General features: G+C 28.4%; 2 protein-coding genes across 4 annotated transcripts; one reads left to right on the forward strand and one right to left on the reverse strand.

Annotated features, from left to right (window-relative positions):
* The first annotated feature begins 3,028 nt into the window (after nt 1-3,028).
* Nucleotides 3,029-7,750, forward strand: LOC142229812 (uncharacterized). 2 transcript variants are annotated; one of them, XM_075300393.1, is made up of 3 exons: nt 3,029-3,981; nt 4,048-4,483; nt 7,351-7,750. In XM_075300393.1, the coding sequence occupies exons 1-3, from the start codon at nt 3,271-3,273 to the stop codon at nt 7,545-7,547; spliced, it is 1,344 nt and encodes a 447-aa protein (XP_075156508.1). In that variant the 5' UTR covers nt 3,029-3,270; the 3' UTR covers nt 7,548-7,750. The 2 variants fall into 2 exon arrangements, with proteins under 2 accessions (XP_075156508.1, XP_075156507.1); XM_075300392.1 differs by having other exon boundaries at nt 3,030-4,483.
* Nucleotides 7,751-11,744: 3,994 nt separating this feature from the next.
* On the reverse strand, nt 11,745-19,015 carry FucT6 (alpha-(1,6)-fucosyltransferase 8). 2 transcript variants are annotated; one of them, XM_075299600.1, is made up of 4 exons: nt 18,245-19,015; nt 15,455-15,849; nt 14,509-15,393; nt 11,745-12,897 (listed from the first exon to the last, which is right to left on the reverse strand). In XM_075299600.1, the coding sequence occupies exons 2-4, from the start codon at nt 15,685-15,687 to the stop codon at nt 12,258-12,260; spliced, it is 1,758 nt and encodes a 585-aa protein (XP_075155715.1). In that variant the 5' UTR covers nt 15,688-15,849; nt 18,245-19,015; the 3' UTR covers nt 11,745-12,257. The 2 variants fall into 2 exon arrangements, with proteins under 2 accessions (XP_075155715.1, XP_075155716.1); XM_075299601.1 differs by having other exon boundaries at nt 15,455-15,864.
* Nucleotides 19,016-19,186: the final 171 nt, after the last annotated feature.

Raw genomic sequence — 19,186 nt, forward strand, 5'->3', positions numbered from 1 at the left:
AGCTTCTCTAAGTGGTTTCACTGCAATGTGGAACGCCGTTCGGTCTCGGCTATAAAAAAGAGGTCCCTTGTCATTGAGCTTAACATGGAATCGGGCAGGACTCAGTGATAAGAGAGAAGTTCGCCAATGTGGTATCACAATGGACTGAATAGTCTAAGTGAGCCTGATACATGAGGCTGCCACTTAACCTAATCTAACCTACCCTTCTATAAAAATAAAATTTTAACAAAATTTTCTATATAAATAAAATTTTGATAAAATTTTCTATAGAAATTAAATTTTGACAAAATTTTCCATAGAAATAAAATTTGAGAAAAATTTCTATGGAAATAAAATGTTGACAAAATTTTCGATAGAAATAAAATGTTGACAAAATTTTCTATAGAAATAACATTTTGACAAAATTTTCTATAGATATAAAATTTGGACAAAATTTTCTATAGATATAAAATTTTGACAAAATTTTCTATAGATATAAAATTTTGATAAAATTTTCTATTAAAATAAAATTTTGATAAAATTTTCTATAAAAATAAAATTTTCAGAAAATTTTCTATATAAATAAAATTTTGACAAAATTTTCTATATAAATAAAAATGTTACAAAATATTCTATAGAAATAAAATTTTGACAAAATCTTCTATAGAAATAAAATTTTGACAAAATCTTCTATAGAAATAAAATTTTGACAAAATTTTCTACTGAATAAAATTTTGACAAAATTTTCTATTGAAATAAAATTTCGACAAAAATTTTCTATTGAATAAAATTTTGACAAAATTTTCTATTGAAATAAAATTTTGACAAAATTTTCTATAGAATAAAATTTTGACCAAATTGTCTATTGAATAAAAATTTGACAAAATTTTCTATAGAAATAAAAATTTGACAAAATTTTCTATACAAATAAAATGTTGACAAAATTTTCTATATAAATAAAATGTTGACAAAATTTTCTATATAAATAAAATTTTGACAAAATTTTCTATAGAAATAAAATTTTGACAAAATTTTCTATATAAATGAAATTTTGATAAAATTTTCTATATAAATGAAATTTTGATAAAATTTTCTATAAAAATAAAATTTTGATAAAATTTTCTATAAAAATAAAATTTTGAGAAAATTTTCTATAGAAATAAAATTTTGACAAAATTTTCTAAGGAAATAAAATTTTGACAAAATTTCTATAGAAATAAAATTTTGACAAAATTTTCTATAGAAATAAAATATAGAAAAAAAAACATTTTCTAAAAAATAAAATTTTTACAAAATTTTCTATAGAAAAAAAAAATGTTCACAAAATCTTCTATAAAAATAAAATTTTGACAAAATTTTCTTTAAATTCAATATTTTTCACAATTTTAATTTTCGTGTAAGGCCATTGTGAGTAAGTTCTCCCTTTTTGTAACATAGAAGCAGTAACTTTCCATTGTTGGTACAAGCTAAAATCGTTAAAACATTTAAAATTGGACACATTTACAATTCAAGAACCAATTATACACCTAACAAATTGTCGATAATAGGAGGGATCATTCATTCTTCCGAAGAAAAAACATGTTTTTCATACTAACCACAAACACTTCAAAATATTATTTTTGTTTTTAAATTTTGGTAGATTGTGGTAAAATTTTCTTAAAATTGTTGGTAGATTATTTTTGCAGAAGTGGCAACCGTGGTCCTAGCCCATATCGCCCCTTCATTTGCACCTCTAAAGGAAATTTCGTTTGCGTGCCAATAACACAGTTTTGCCATGTATTGCCAATAACACAGTTTGCCATGTTTGATGTATATATTTTTTTTTAATGAAGAATTGTTTCTTTTTTTCCTCTCCACGTTGTACAGGAAAATTGACTATGTGATGGCATTAATTGATACTCTTCCTACGCCAAAGTTCCAAGAAAATCAAGATAGTGATACTTACGGTGTTTTCCTACTACATGCTCTGTTTCGTGCCAACTGTGATTTGGCCATAATAATTGGCACAGCTAAAAAACTAGAAGACACAGGGAAGAATACAAGAGCCTTACACATAGCTGCCGAAATAGCTTTACGACGTGCACCGCATATGGCCTTGCCAATTTTCGAGGAATTGGTTAATAGAGGCCAAATTTCTTATGGGAGCTAAAGGTAAACAATCGATCACGACTCCTCACGGAATTTGCGAATTTGCATTTCTTATGGGTAGCGGAAATTTTGTTAGAGGTGCATACCGGCCTTTACTCACAACCAATTTCCCATATTCGAAAAGATCATTGAAAAGTCCAAAACAGCTGTTTGGGATACACATTCTAGTCCAACGGAAGCATTTGATTCGTATGTGAGAAATTGGTCATTATTCCGGAGTGTCTACGCACCTTTATGATCAGAAAAAAACGGCGATTTTAGCTGCCGCTATCACATACGGTCCGTGGTGGCACCCTAACGTTTACTATTGCTTCCATTTCCCTCCGTCTATATGTGAAGATATTGACGTTCTCTGATTTCGTTTTATTTCTGAGCCATTCCACATATTCCGCCTGCATGGCTTTGCTGGGGTCCTGTAATCGTTATATGATCTCGGTGCCTGGGTCTAACACGTCCGCCTCCAGCCCTGTCCTCTCACTGCTCTTCTATCCATCGGTATAACAATTATTTCTTCTTGAGGTGCCATTCTGCCAGGACCGTCATTCTGGTGTCAGGATACGACAGTCGTTGTATCCTGTTATGGCATACAACCATGGATTATTAAAAGATACTCAGACAAACATCACATGATAGACTCATAACTTTGATATACCCCATGCTGTCCCCCCATCAAACCCTTTTTATGTGTTACAAACAAAATGACAAAATTAGTATACCCCTCAAATCGTATGCTAGCGGGTATAGAAAAATAAGACCGAATTATAAAGTTCGTTGCTTAAAATTTTTAAAAATTTGAATAAAACAGAAATGCACAAGAGCTGCAGGTTTCAAGCCATAAGCTTAATATGCGTGGGAGATCCATAAGTTGCAAAATACCGCATATTGATTGTGAACAAAACAGAGTCCAATAGACGCATGGGCAAGTGTTGTAGTGACGCTTGTCCGATTGAAGAGGCATGACTTTTGGGGACACTTGTTTTTTGTTTTTGTTGGCATTTGAAAGACATCCGCTTATAAATACATGATAGAGTAAGGAAGTCTATTTCATTAAGTAAAAAACAATTGGCCAATCGACATTGGACTTGAGAGGAACTTTGAGGAGCTGACGGTATTACCCACAGATAGCCAAAGGATTAAGTGAAAATGAAAGTGTTTGCTTTAGTTTTGGTGACGGCATTAACTTTAGGTGCATGTAATGCAGTGAAATTGAGAAAAATCGAAAAGAATGCCTCGCTACAAGAGGAACAATCTTCGAATACCAACGAAGATGAGCCAATAAATAAATCCGAAAGGAATGGCGACAAAGAAGTGCATAAACGAGGAGTTTTCCATTATGGAACTTTGGCGGGCCAGTCAGTATGGCCCAAAGCATATGCAGCCCATTATGGTTATGGTGGTCTACATGTGCCTGCCTTATCCACATTTGCTCCAGCCTCTGGTTTATCTGCAGCACACTTAGCTGTACCTGGACCTTTAAGATATAATACCGGATTTCATTATAAGACTTTGGCGAGTCCACTTGCATCATTTGGTGCCACAAGTTCAGCTGCTACTCCATATATTATTAGACCAGGCGGAGCAATTGTCCAATCCTACAATATCAACTATCCTCATCATAGATCACCTGTGACATTTAAAACCTATGCTGCTGCACCTCCAGCGCCAGTGCATGTCTATCAAAATGTATTGCCTGCAGTACAATCTTTTGAAACTGTCCAACCAGCAGCTCCTGTACAACCAGTTCCAGTACAACCAACAGTCCCTGTCCACGTCCCAGCACCGGTTCAACCTGTTCCAGTTCAGCCAGTTCCAGTTCAACCAGTTCCAGTCCAACATGTTCCCTCTGTTGTGCAAGTACAACATGTAAAACCATTTATCAACTATGAGCCCACAGCTCAACAATTGCCATCTTATTTCCAGACAACATTTGTACAACAATCCCCTCCCCAAGTTATCCCTCAGGTGCCCGCTCCAGCTCCACCTGTATTCCCAATCTCCGCTTTCAATCCCCCCAGTGTACCGGCTGTCACTCCGACAATTCCAAACAATTTCTTCCCTGTTAATATTCAACCTCCTGTTGTTCAGAATCCTACAACTTTTGTAACACAACAAGTTCCCACATTCGTTCAAGTTCCCAATACACCCAATCAAGGTCGTCCTGAATTTGGAAGCGCTGATGCCGCCCCCCAAATTCCTCAACCAACACCGGAACCTCATTTTGAACCCGAATTACCTCAACAACAGCCTACACAACAACCATGGAAGCCTGTTTTGTATCTACCTCCCAATGTAGAAAATGAAGCTAATCGGCCATCAAATACTCTCTTGCCTCCTTATGGAAATTCACCAAACGAGGGTAAATATGCTCCAAATATTTTTAATTTGTCGAAATTTTATTTGACAAAATTGTATTTCTATAGAAAATTTTCTCAAAATTTTATTTCTATAGAAAATTTTGTCAAATTTTTTTTTCTATAAAAAATTTTTGCAAAATTTTATTTCTAAAGAAAATTTTTGCAAAATTTTATTTCTATAGAATACTTTTGCAAAATTTTATTTCTATAGAAAATTTTCTCAAAAATTTCGTCAAATATTTATTTCTATAGAGAATTTTGTCAAAATTTTATTTCTATAGAACATTTTTGCTAATTTCATTTCTATAAAAAATTTTATTTCTAAAGTAAATTTTTGCAAAATTTTATTTCTATAGAATATTTTCTCAAAAATTTCGTCAAATATTTATTTCTATAGAAAATTTTGTCAAATTTTTATTTCTATAGATAATTTTGTCAAAATTTTATTTCTATAGAACATTTTTGCTAAATTTTATATCTATAAAAAATTTTTGCAAAATTTTATTTCTAAAGAAATTTTTTGCAAAATTTTATTTCTATAAAAAATTTTTACAAAATTTTATTTTTATAGAAAATTTTGTCAAATATTAATTTCTATAGGAAATGTTGTCAAAATTTTATTTCTATAGAAAATTTTCTCAAAAATTTCGTCAAGTATTTATTTCTATAGAAAATTTTGTCAAATTTTTATTTCTATAGATAATTTTGTCAAAATTTTGTTTCTATAGAACATTTTTGCTAAATTTTATTTCTATAAAAAATTTTTGCATAATTTTATTTCTAAAGAAAATTTTTGCAAAATTTTATTTCTATAGAAAATTTTTGCAAAATTTTATTTCTATAGAAAATTTTTGCAAAATTTTATTTCTATAGAAAATTTTGTCAAATATTAATTTCTATAGAAAATGTTGTTAAAATTTTATTTCTATAGAAAATTTTCTCAAAAATTTCCTCAAATAATTACTTCTGTAGAAAATTTTGTCAAATTTTTATTTCTATAGATAATTTTGTCAAAATTTTATTTCCATAGAAAATTTTGTCAAAATTTTATTTCTGTAGAAAAATGTTTGTCAAAATTTTCTTTCTTTAGAAAATTTTTTAAAATTTTTATTTCTATAGAAAATTTTGTCAAAATGTTATTTCTATAGAAAATTTTGTCAAAATTTTATTTCTACAGAAAATTTTATTTATAGAAAATTTTGTCAAAATTTTATTTCTATAGAAAATTTTCTCAAAATTTTATTTCTGTAGAAAAATGTTTGTCAAAATTTTATTTCTATACTAAATTCAAATCAAATTTTTATTTCTATAGAAACTTTTGTCTACATTTTATTTCTACAGAACATTTTATTTCTATGGAAAATTTTGTGAAAATTTTATTTCTATAGAAAATTTTGTCAAAATTTAACTTCTATAGAAAATTTTGTCAAAATTTTATTTCTGTAGAAAAATGTTTGTCAAAATTTTATTACTATACTAAATTTTGTCAAAATTTTATTTATTTAGAAAATTTCTTCAAAATTTTATTTCTATAGAAACTTTTGTCAACATTTTATTTCTACAGAACATTTTATTTCTAGGGAAAATTTTGTCAAAATTTTATTTCTTTAGAAAATTTTGTCAAAATTTAACTTCTATAGAAAATTTTTTAAAATTTTTAATTCTATAGAACATTTTTGCAAAATTTTAATTCTATAGAACATTTTTTTTATTGCTATAGAAAATTTTGTCAAAATTTTATTTCTATAGAAAATTTTTTCAAAATTTTATTTCTATAGAAAATTTTGTCAAATTTTTTGTAATTTCTATAGAACATTTTGCAAAATTTTATTTCAATAGAAAATTTTGTCAAAATATTATTTCTATAGAAAACTTTTGTCAAAATTGTATTTCTATAGAAAATTTTGTCAAAATTTTATTTCTAGAGAAAACTTTGTAAAAATTGTATTTCTACCGTTGTGCAACGGTTAGCACGCCTGCCTTGCATACACAAGGTCGTGGGTTCGATTCCTGCTTCGACCGAACACCAAACAATTTTTCAGCGGTGGATTATCCCACCTCAATAATGCTGGTGACATTTCTGAGCGTTTCAAAGCTTCTCTAAGTGGTTTCACTGCAATGTGGAACGCCGTTCGGACTCAACTATAAAAAGGAGGTCCTTGTAATTGAGCTTAACGTGTAATCGGGCAGCACTCAGTGATAAGAGAGAAGTTCACCAATGTGGTATCACTATCGACGGAATAGTCTAAGTGAGCCTGATACTTCTGGCTGCCACCTAACCTAACCTATAGAAAATTTTGCCAAAAATTTATTTTTATAGAAAATTTTGTCAAAATTTTACTTCTATAGAAAATTTTGTCAACATTTGATTTCTATAGAAAATTTCGCCAAAATTTTATTTCTATAGAAAATTTCGTCAAAATTTTATTTCTATAGAAAATTAATGTACCTCTTATGTTAGTTGGAGAGAGATTGGAATCGATTAGAAATGGTGTTATGAATTATTCGGACAGGCATGATTTGTCTTACAACTTTAGGGGGATTAATTTTTTATTTTTTAATTATTGAAGTCATTAGGATTCAAAATGTATTAGAGATTCCCTCGTTTGAAAATACAGTGAAATCTCTCAAACTTGGACATTCTGAAAACTGGGCACCTCTCAAAAATGGACAATTCCATTGAGACGTTAAAAGTAGCCTATTATAAATGGACACCTCCCAAATGTGAACAAAATGTTGGCAACTTTGAGTGTCCACTTTTGAGAAGTTTCACTGTTGTTGTAAAAACTTTTTTCCAACAAAAACTTGTAGACCAGTAAACGAAAACAAATAATTACATACTCACCAATAATTTAAATTTATTTTCCAGGTTATTTGCCCCCAGCACCATCTTCAAATCAAAAACAGATAAATGATGAATTCACCGCCAATCGTCACTACTACGATAATCTTTCCGATGCCGAAATCCAGCATATTTTCCATCAAGCCAATCTAGCGGCTCACAGCGAACGTAGCCACGCCCATGATCATGCCCATACCGTCCACACCTATCATTCACCTTATTAATTTGCTTTAGAGTACAGAGAGTTTCATTATATTGAAACTATCAATGGGATCCAAAGTATTTTTAAACTAAATGCAATGAGAAACGTCACGAGTAGTGAATCCTCAGGTAGAATTCTGGTCGCGTGATAGTGTATTCCAAACTTTTAGTATTAAGTTTTCTTCTTATGTAAATAATTTATAATAATATTTATTTTCATTACGCATAGAAATAAATAACCTAAATTACAAATTAAAAAAAAACGTTTTGAATGTCATTAATAAATTTTACTAGAACAGCAAAAAGTCTGTTGAAAAGGGGAACAGAACCATGTGAATGTTGCAGTCCGTATTACAGATACAATGGTTTCATTAACAAACGCATTGTGAATCACGGTTGGCACCATTGGTAGAATTCTACAAAAATTGTAAATTTTTTTACTGTTTGGTAGAATTTTCTATAGAAATAAAATTTTGACAAATTTTTCTATAGAAATAAAATTTTGACAAAATTTCCTATAGAAATAAAATTTGACAAAATTTTGTTGACAAAATTTTCTATAGAAATAAAATTTTGTCAAAATTTTCTATAGAAATAAAATTTTGTCAAAATTTTCTATAGAAATAAAATTTTGTCAAACTTTTCTATAGAAATAAAATTTTGTCAAACTTTTCTGTAGAAATAAAATTTTCACAAAATTTTCTATAGAAATAAAATTTTCACAAAATTTTCTATAACATAGAAATAAAACTTTCAAAAAATTTTCTATAGTAATAAAAGTTGACAAAATTTTCTATAGAAATAAAATCTTGTCAAAATTTTCTATAGAAATAAAATTTTCACAAAATTTTCTAAAGAAATAAAATGTTGACAAAATGTTCTATAGAAATAAAATTTTGACAAAATTTTCTACAGAAATAAATTTTTTACAAAGTTTTCTATAGAAATAAAATTTTGAAAAATTTTCTATAGTAATAAAATTTTGACAAAATTTTCTATAGAAATAAAATGTTGAAAAAATTTTCTATAGAAATAAAATTTTGACAAAATTTTCCATAGAAATAAAATTTTGACAAAATTTTCCATAGAAATAAATTTTTGACAAAATTTTCCATAGAAATAAAATTTTGACAAAATTTCCCATAGAAATAAAATTTTGACAAAATTTTCTATAGAAATAAAATTTTTACAAAGTTTTCTATAGAAATGAAATTTTGACAAAATTTTCTATAGTAATAAAATTTTGACAAAATTTTCTACAGAAATAAAATTTTTACAAAGTTTTCTATAGAAATAATATTTTGACAAAATTTTCTATAGAAATAAAATTTTAACAAAATTTTCTATAAAAATTAAATTTTGAAAAAATTTTCTATACAAATAAAATTTTGACAAAATTTTCTATAGTAATAAATTTTTGATAAAATTTTCTATAAAAATAAAATTTTCAGAAAATGTTCTATAAAATAAGAGAGAAGTTCACCAATGTAGCATCACAATGGACTGAATAGTCTAAGTGAGCCTGATACATTGGGCTGCCACCTAACCTAACCTAACCTTCTATAAAAATAAAATTTTGACAAAATTGTCTATAGAAATAAAATTTTGACAAAATAAAAGAAATAAAATGTTGACAAAATTGTCTATAAAAATAAAATTTTGTCAAAATAAAATTTTCACAAAATTTAATTTTTTTGTTTATGGAAATAAAAAAATTTTATGGAAATAAAATTTTGACAAAATTTTCTATAGAAATAAAATTTTGCCAAAATTTTTTTGACAACATTTTCTATAGAAATAACATTTTGACAAAATAAATATAGAAATAAAATTTTGAGAAAATTACGCAATGAAAAAATATTTATGTTGATGAAAAATATTATAAAATAGTTAAATAGTTTTAACCTTTACATTATATTTCGAATAAAAAGCTATACGTTTTAAATATGCAATTGTTTATTTGTGGCTACTTACATATAAATAAATAATATTAAAATACTGTACTTAAAGCTAAATACATGTACAAACTTATGAAATTTTCATATTGCTGCTTAAAATTCGAAGGTATTAATTGCTATCATTTGAGATTTTATATTTTGTCTCTTAACAAATAAATCTGTCCACTAAAAAATGTTTATCAAATATTTCGTGCTACCAAATGGTTGTTCAACTAAAATACTATTGTTTTTTGTTTTATTTTTTGTTTGTAAAGAATTCGAAAAATAAAGATCCATTAAATAAGGTTTGAAATATGACATAGTAAAAGCTAAATTTAGATGCTTATACACTGACATTGTCCTTGATATATACATAAAAATCAGCTATACATTGAAAGAGGTATTTTTTTGGCAATATTTAAAATAGAGTAAGCCAATAATGGAATCAAATTTCCCATTACAATCACAAACAATTCCGATATTCAAATAAATACTAATGAGATTTAAAATTATTTTTTCTTTATGTTTGCCTTTTTGTGATGGCGAAGAGCTTATATGATTTTATATTAATTAGAAAGAGATTCAATTTACTGAATGGTACATAATTCTGAAAATCATCAATCGACCAGCTAGTTCGGACTAGTGAATATTATTTGATCTTTAAACTGATGTACGATCCAACTGTTTTAAACTTCAACTTCGAATTAGTGAAATTATTGAGTTAAACTACTTCTGGACACTGGTGTAACTAAAGAAATAAAACTTTGACAAAATTCTCTATAGAAATAAAATTTTGACAAAATTTTCTATAGAAATAAAATTTTGACAAAATATTCTATAGAAATAAAATTTTGACAAAATTTTCTATAGAAATAAAATTTTGACAAAATTTTCTATAGAAATAAAATTTTGACAAAATTTTCTATAGAAATAAAATTTTGACAAAATTTTCTATAGAAATAAAATTTTGACAAAATTTTCTATAGAAATAAAATTTTGACAAAATTTTCTATAGAAATAAAATTTTGACAAAATTTTCTATAGAAATAAAATTTTGACAAAATTTTCTATAGAAATAAAATTTTGACAACATTTTCTATAGAAATAATATTTAGACAAAATTTTCTATAGAAATAAAATTTCGACAAAATTTTCTATAGAAATAAAATTTTGACAAAATTTTGACAAAATTTTCTAAAAAAATCAAATTTTGACAAAATTTTCTATAGAAATAAAATTTTGACAAAGTTTTCTATAGAAATAAAATTTTGACAAAATTTTCTATAGAAATATAATTTTGACAAAATTTTCCATAGAAATAAAATTTTGACAAAATTTTCCATAGAAATAAAATTTTGCCAAAATTTTCTATAGAAATAAAATTTTGAGAAAATTTTCTATAGAAATAAAATTTTGACAAAATTTTCTATAGAAATAAAATTTTGACAAAATTTTCTATAGAAATAAAATTTTTAAGAGCAGTGCTTTCTATGAGTGTAAGGGTTCTTCAAATCAAACTTTTGATATTTGACATTAATTAATTGACTATTGATACGTAGACTAGTCGGCTTTAGAGTCAAATTACTTCTGGACACTGGTGTAACTATAAAAATAAAATTTTGACCAAATTTTATACAGAAATAAAATTTTGACAACATTTTCTATAGAAATAAAATGTTGACAAAATTTTGCATAGAAATAAAATTTTGACAAAATTTTCTATAGAAATAAAATTTTGACAAAATTTTCTATAGAAATAAAATTTTGACAAAATTTTCTGTAGAAATAAAATTTTGACAAAATTTTGTATAGAAATAATATTTTGACAAAATTTTCTATAGAAATAAAATTTTGACAACATTTTCTATGGAAATAAAATTTTGACAAAATTTTCTATAGAAATAAAATTTTGACAACATTTTCTATAGAAATAAAATTGAGTGTAAGAGTTCTTCAAATAAAACTTTTCATATTAATTAATTGACTATTGATACGTAAATAGAGTAGTCGTTAGTTAGACCTACAAGATCGTAAGGATAAACTCATCAAAAATCGATTAAAATTTAAAAAAAATACGTAGACTTTACAAAGAATGCAATAGAAAAATTAATTCGGATTTTTTTAAAGCTTTCAAAAAACCTGACACTGTTTGATTCCTTTCACAATCCCTAGAAGGATTAACCATAGCAAAAACCGTTTGCAATATAAAATCCTCAACAAATAATCGATCACAAATTATTTTTTATGATTTAGATGAATAATCAGTTTCGTCATACCATTCACTAACTTAGTATAGGAATCAGGCTAGAATTTCTAGCATTAATAAAAGTTTTATTAATAAATTATTTCACATCGTATAGGAAAAGTTTGAAGAACAACACAATTTAACTGCATTAGTTCATGACATTACATGAATGAAGGGTATAGGTAAATAGGTATGACACATAAATTACATTAAATCTATTGGTAATACTATCCATATTCATAAAAAAAGCATACCAAAAAAATGCACAAATCTTATAAGATGGCCTGCAGTTAAAAACAAAAATTGTGCTATTATTGCATCTAGATTTATCCCTACTATTTTCATAAATTCATTTTGTGCTAAATTTTAGCATACACCTGGATATTTTCGTAATATTATGTGGTAATCCCGAAAACAGTTATATGAATTTTTTGGAAGAATTATTCAAATGCGCATCCACATAAAATAAGAACACATAATTTACAAAATGAAAAAAAACCGAACAAACAATAAACGAAACCCTGATTTTCATATTTTGTAATTCTTTATATTTACACGTTGGGATACGTTGGCAATTTGGCAGTTTCCACTTTATCAACAACTTTAAACGAAGGAAACAGCCCCACTTGATTGGTTCGGGTATTTTTACCTTTGGAAAATCCATCCCAATGATTACCAGCAACACCCACCAAATCTCCCGGTTTGAGATGCAATTCATCGTGTCCTCTAGCTTTGTGTGGTATAATAACTTGTCGATTATGCTGATTTTGTCCGCCGTAGTAGTAAATATCGTCCAGCGATTTAAAACGATGCCCAGCATCTGGATGTAATGTTTGCATTATCTCATAAGCCACACGGCAAACTTGTGAGCTAAATGTGCATACTAAATAATCCGAAATGGATAGTAAATGTATATCCAAAATAATACCATTAAGACCAGTATCTGTATATCTTGTTGATACGGCCGCCATACGTGCTACCTCAGCATCTCCTATGATTTCATATTGGGGATATTTTTTTCTTGCTTCATCGATAACTCGCGCATCATCAGAAGCTAAGAAAATGCGTCGGGCCATCGTTGTGCCATTGATTTCTTGTGTTAAATAATAGTCCTCAACATAGGTCATATACTCATCTATGCTGTGAAAAGCTGCCTCTGTTCCAACCTTATCTGTACGGCGTACATGAACACTTAAATTAGAAAGTACAGGAAAAATATTAAATATGAAATATTCAAATAGAAATATAATAGAAAACAACTAATCAGAATACCTGCAGTGAGGCTGCATATAAGTTAAGTCTAAAGGCTATAAATATTAGATGAAAACTAAAAACAAATCTGTGCCAATTCGGAAAAAGCGCTTAGACCCGTAACAAATGGCTTCTATTGTTCGTAAATTATCAGTGTACTAAAAGAAGCTATTTTCCCCCAATCGATGGCGTTATTTATTTGTGTCCCTAGTTGTATAAATCTCATGGTGATGGAAAAATGACATTTCGTTCTAAAAGCGTCAGTTTTGATTATTTGAAATCAAAATATAGAAATAATTGAGCATGCATCAAAGGCTACCAAAGAGAAAATACGCTGTATGATATTTTACAGTTTTCTTCGATAAAGGTGGGTACTAAAATCGAGTTTAGCCGCTAAAATCATAAATAAATCTGCAAAAACAAGATAAAATTATATCTGTTTGTTGCAAATTTTATTATAAATTGATGGGGGAATGATCCAAAGCAACAATTGAAAATGCTTATTTTCCATAAAACGAATTATTAAACAAAACTAACCGCAAAAAAATATTATTTAGCGCGATAATGCCAACTTAATAACGGCCTTAAGGGCGAAAAAGCAGCTAAAATGAGAATAGCTTTTATGGTAGTGATACAGTTACAGCGAATAATGCGCAATTTTGGTTTCGTCGATTCCTTTCAGGTAATTTCGATATTAAAGATGCACTGGAATATTAAAGAATGCACTGGTAATTTTCAGTGTTTCAATTGCCCAAAAACCCCGTTTGGAACTATTCGAACAAGGCTGAATACGAAAAGAAGGTCGATGAATGGGAGCCAAATGTATGAACGCAAAACCGATCCGAATTTTCACCTGCAAATCGCTACTAATCGTGACTGAACATGAAAATTGGATAGCTAAATCGAGACTTGATATCAATGCTATAACGAACAATTTTGCTTCAAGAGAAGTTTCTGAAAATCGAATACTTTTATGAGGGAGGTACAATGAAATTATAATGGCAACAATGAAAAGCCAAAAATGTCGATATATTTTTACCATACCAGCATATTTGAAAATACCGCCGACAAGTAAAATTTTTTTGACGACTTTATTGTTGGAATAATTTTTAAATTCTTTCCGATACCGGATGTGATATACTTCCCTCATATCATTTCAACATATCATTGCAAGCCAAAAATGTCGATTTATTTTTACCACAACAACATATTCGAATATACCGCCAACAAGTAAAATGTTTACGGCTTTTTATATTAAGGGAATAATTTTTAATTTCTTTCCGATACCGGATGTGATATACTTCCCTCATATCATTTCAACATAATGATGTCTAACATATTTGATTTTTTTTTGGCATTTTAAATTGACATTGTAATAGGTTTGTAGGCTTTGAAATAAATGAATGTGAAATGAAATTAAAAATAAAGAAAAAACTAGTTTTTGAGAACTAGTTTTTCTTTGTGCGGAAAGACCCATATGTTTTACATAAAAAGAAATAGTTGATAAATTCTCTAAAATAATATAATATATAAATAATATTAAAAACTTACCCCACTATAGGTTTTTTCCATCCCAATTTCTCCATGCTCGTCTCTAAAAATGCTTTTGTACCTTTTTGTGGTCTCAGTAGATATTTCAAAAATTGTCCCACCCACCATACAATGGGCTCACTGTGTAGACGCTTCAACCTTGGTGCCAAATCTTCTGGTATGGCTAGAGGTAGATATGGAGGTCGTGACATTAACGAATCTATTATTGGTAAAACCACAACTTGAGAATCTGGTCTGCCAGGCCAATTATTAGCACGTGCTCCTCCAATATCAAGACAAGAATCCGATACAGGTTGAAAAACTTCTTCCCATCCACCTTTATGATAACGCCAACCTTTCGACTTTAATATCAGGGTTCTTTCTGTAGCATATGCTACAATAAAGCAATAAACAGCATGATGCAATTGACATCCATAGCCACATCCTTTATTTAGTTTACACACTAACTTTTTCGCTTGGGAACATTCTGGAGGGTTTTGTAAATGATGTATACGTCTTTGAACCAAATCACTTAATTCTGTAGACTCTTTTTGGCGCCAAGCTTCATAGCCGTCCAACTGGCGTAAGCGTTCCATATCACTCAAAAGAGATCTTTTATGTTCAGCACCTAATATTAAAACGCTATTTATGTTATCCGTCATGGAAGTTGTTCCACGATCAATATTTTTCTTAATTTTTCCCAATTCATTGCTGAAAAAATTCCACAGTTCAGCAATATTGGTTTGTATACGTCTTCTTAGTAACTCATATTCTAGTATAGGTTCATTCGATGGATTGCCATAGGGCATAGGAGATTGTGGTTTAAGATCCAATCCCATTTGATTGTGAAAACTATTCTCCAACTTTTTTATCAGTTTTTGGGCAGCTTGATTGTCTACATTGTCCCTGAAAAATAACATTTTTTTTCAATATATTTATTTAAAAAATCATACTATGGTTTTCTTACTTTAATATTGTATCAATAATATCTTGCAACTCTTGATTACGCTGTCGTGACTCTTCCAAAAGTTGTAGGGCTTGATTAATACGTTTGGATGTACTGTCAGGTTCTTCTGTGTTGGGAGTATTTAACTTTGTCACAAAAATATAAACGAGAATGGCCCATGCCAAGCAAAATATGATAAGTGCTCGAACCCATGTATTCGAGGAAGAACCAACAAATTGACGTAAAAATGACATTTGTGATTTCTTTGCATAAAAGTCTCTTCGTATATTTAGGTGGCGGGTGAACTATGGAACGTCTCTTCTAAATGTTGTTATCCAAACAAGAATGTATTTGTTTTTTTTTTTTTTTTGGTTACTTCAAATTTTTTGCATTAGTTAAGCTCCAGTATAATGTGTCTGAAATCAAAATATCTAGATAAAAATTATTTTTTTAGATGTTTATACCCTACACTATTATGTGGTCGGGATACAATGATTTTGGTCTGGAAAAAATTTTGTAGCCCGACAGAGTCCCCAAGTAAGTCAAAAACCTTTCCTAAACAAAAACGAATTAATGGCAAAAATATTATCTGATCAATTTAAACATATTTTTTCTACCAAATAGTCTGCCAACATTTTAAGAAAATTTTACTAAAAAACTAGCAAATAAAAATTTTATTTTGCAACTCTTGATTTCCATAGAAAACTTTGTCAAAATTTTATTTCTATATGAAATTTTGTCAAAATTTTATTTCTATATGAAATTTTGTCAAAATTTTATTTCTATAGAAAATTTTGTCAAAATTTTATTTCAATAGAAAATTTTATTTTTATAGAAAATTTTGTTAAAATTTTATTTCTATAGATAATTTTGTCAAAATTTTATTTCAATAGAAAATTTTATTTCCATAGAAAATTTTGTCAAAATTTTATTTCTAGAGAAAAGTTTATGTCTATGAAAAATTTTGTCAAAATTTTATTTCTATAGAAAATTTTGTCAAATTTTTATTTCTATAGAAAATTTTGTCAAAATTTTATTTCTATAGAAAATTTTGTCAAAATTTTATTTCTATAGAAAATTTTGTCAAAATTTTATTTCAATAGAAAATTTTGTCAAAATTTTATTTCTATAGAAAATTTTATGTCTATGAAAAATTTTGTCAAAATTTTATTTCTATAGAAAATTTTGTCAACATTTTATTTCTATAGAAAAGAAAAATTTTACTCCTATAGAAAATTTTTGTCAAAATTTTACTCCTATAGAAAATTTTGTCAAAATTATATTTCTATTTCTGATTGATTATCGTTGACCTTTTTATTTTATTTTCAAGCAATACTTATCATAGTTTCATGTTAGCCTGATACCGAAACAGGCAATTAACGTCCAAATGAATTATATCTAATTTTACAATTATGATTCGAGCTTTAGGAACAGATTTAGATTAAGGAACATGATTAATAGAGTCATTGAAAAGAAAACGCCAGGTACAAATCTATACACGCCTGGACTGTACATGTTTCGATTCGGGCGAGTGAATCTTTCCACAGCCTTTAGTATAGATCTGGCTGGGAGAGATAACTCAATTTTGGGCTCTTTATGCTAACTCCTTATGGAGAAAACATATTTTTATTTCGTTTTGTTACACAGTAAAGCAACAACACGAAATTTGTTTTTAGAAAGCTAATTTGTTTGAATTCACTTAAGTGGTGAACAGTCGAACAATGCTTTTTTTGTTTCTACAGTCAACAACAACAACATGTGACAACTTACAGAAACTGGTTTCAAGGAGACAACAACAATTCTAACGCGTACATTAGTACTGTTTTCCTAGTTTTACGACGGGCTCTTAGTTGCTTATTATATTTCATGTTAGCCTGGTACCGAAACAGGCGATTAGTACTCATGCCAACAAAGTTTTGTTTATAAACGCTTAGCTTTTTTGTTTTTACAGCAGGGATAGTGTAGAGTATCATATAGTCGCGACTGCTTTAACTTTTGCTATTTGGGGCCAACAAATCTGGGGGAGAAAAAAATTGTAACATTAATAGTTTTCCTCTTTTGAATAGTCTAACATTCCATGTTGATGTGAGCAATGTTTTAAGATGGTTTAACTGATAACAATTAAAAATTCAACTTTTCATTGGAACGTAACGGACTGTTAGAATTCCACCCTCTCACTACTACCTCTTGCATGGCTCGGTTGTTCGTTCATTAGTGAGTATAATTGTATACTAAATATTTTACACATTACAATTATGAAGAGCACATACATATGAAGAAGAGTCCATATATATTTTTAAGAATTCGTTTAAATTATTTAACATTAATGTATATAATTAGTTCTCTAACTACTGGAAATACGCCCACACATATTTGAAATATGATGAAATTGGGAGAAGTAAACCGTTGAAGATTGGAAACCTCATCTGCTTGTAGAAACACAAGGAAACGGATGGAGATAAAAATACTTGTCGAAAGACCCATCCTCTGCCATGTTTATATATACGAGAGGATAATTAATATTTACAAAACTTAATTAACATTTATAAAGCTCTAACCCGGCAACAAAATCAATTTGCTAGCTTATACACTAATAACATCATCACTATTGGCCCACTTAATGAACGACATTCACAATCATCAGCTGTTCCAGCAAATATCACCAACTCACACGTCAATTTTAAGTTAGAAGAAGCAATAGGTTAATAGGTTTATGAAAATCCAAAATCTTATATCCCCTATGTTTAATATATACAAAATTATTTTGATTCGATCGTAACATACAAGATTCAAAGAAGAAAAAATGCTCACCTCATTTATTTCCACACGTAGAAAATGTAGGCATGTCCAAAATTGAAGCTTAACTTGCAAAGAGAAAGCTAAATTATTTCTTTAAGTTTTACACCACATATTATGTTAATATTATCCTTTTCTTTGCAAAATGATTATTCTTTATTTATACGTCTACGTCAAACAAATAAACACATTGTTCTATAAATTCTTGACCTTTTTAGTTTCCCCTCCTCCTGTCACACAATGGCATAAAATCAGAACAACTTATTTTTTATTAGTTTCTTCTAATTGTTTTTATTAAACAAACATTTTCACCAATAACATTTCTCCATATTCACTGTTTATGCTTCTACTTATTTTTTCATGTCAAATTTAGATCAAAAGCCGGACTACAAAACTCTTAACGCCTTCACAAAAAAATGCAGTTCATCAAAAGCCGGACTACAAAACTCTTAACGCCTTCACAAAAAAATGCAGTTCATCAAAAGCCGGACTACAAAACTCTTAACGCCTTCACAAAAAAATGCAGTTCATCAAAAGCCGGACTACAAAACTCTTAACGCCTTCACAAAAAAATGTAGTTCATCAAAAGCCTGCCATCTATGTGTCCGATTGAGAACTTTTTAATGTCCTTCGTGTCCTAAGGTTCTTGGAGTATTTTTATTGTCCTGAATGAAACATTGGGCTTGTTTTTGGTGTCACACTGCCTAAATACGAATGTGGAAGTGCACATCTGCTTTGTTGGGTATTGCAAATGGCTTCCATATATTTCCATTTGATAGACTTCTGCGTTAGTGTTGGAAAATACCCGATGCTTTACTACAACAAAATTAAATGTAAAAACAAATGTAGAGCTGTACCTAAATGAGATCGTCGGAACGCTATTTCTACGACATAACTACGTAAAGTAAACGCAAAATTAAGAGTATCTTCGCTACGAAAATATAACAAAGTACGTGT

This window comes from Haematobia irritans, chromosome 3, assembly GCF_050003625.1.
Source record: "Haematobia irritans isolate KBUSLIRL chromosome 3, ASM5000362v1, whole genome shotgun sequence".
Classification (NCBI taxonomy): domain Eukaryota; kingdom Metazoa; phylum Arthropoda; class Insecta; order Diptera; family Muscidae; genus Haematobia; species Haematobia irritans.

Bases quoted from the DNA above. Each gene is read 5' to 3' on its own strand.
- LOC142229812 (XM_075300392.1), top strand. From the start codon at position 3,271: ATGAAAGTGTTTGCTTTAGTTTTGGTGACGGCATTAACTTTAGGTGCA. The intron at 4,484-7,350 runs GTAAATATGCTC...TTTATTTTCCAG, and splicing joins TGGAAATTCACCAAACGAGG to GTTATTTGCCCCCAGCACCA.
- FucT6 (XM_075299600.1), bottom strand. From the start codon at position 15,687: ATGTCATTTTTACGTCAATTTGTTGGTTCTTCCTCGAATACATGGGTT. The intron at 15,394-15,454 runs GTAAGAAAACCA...GTTATTTTTCAG, and splicing joins ATTATTGATACAATATTAAA to GGACAATGTAGACAATCAAG. The intron at 12,898-14,508 runs GTAAGTTTTTAA...TTCTAATTTAAG, and splicing joins TGGAAAAAACCTATAGTGGG to TGTTCATGTACGCCGTACAG.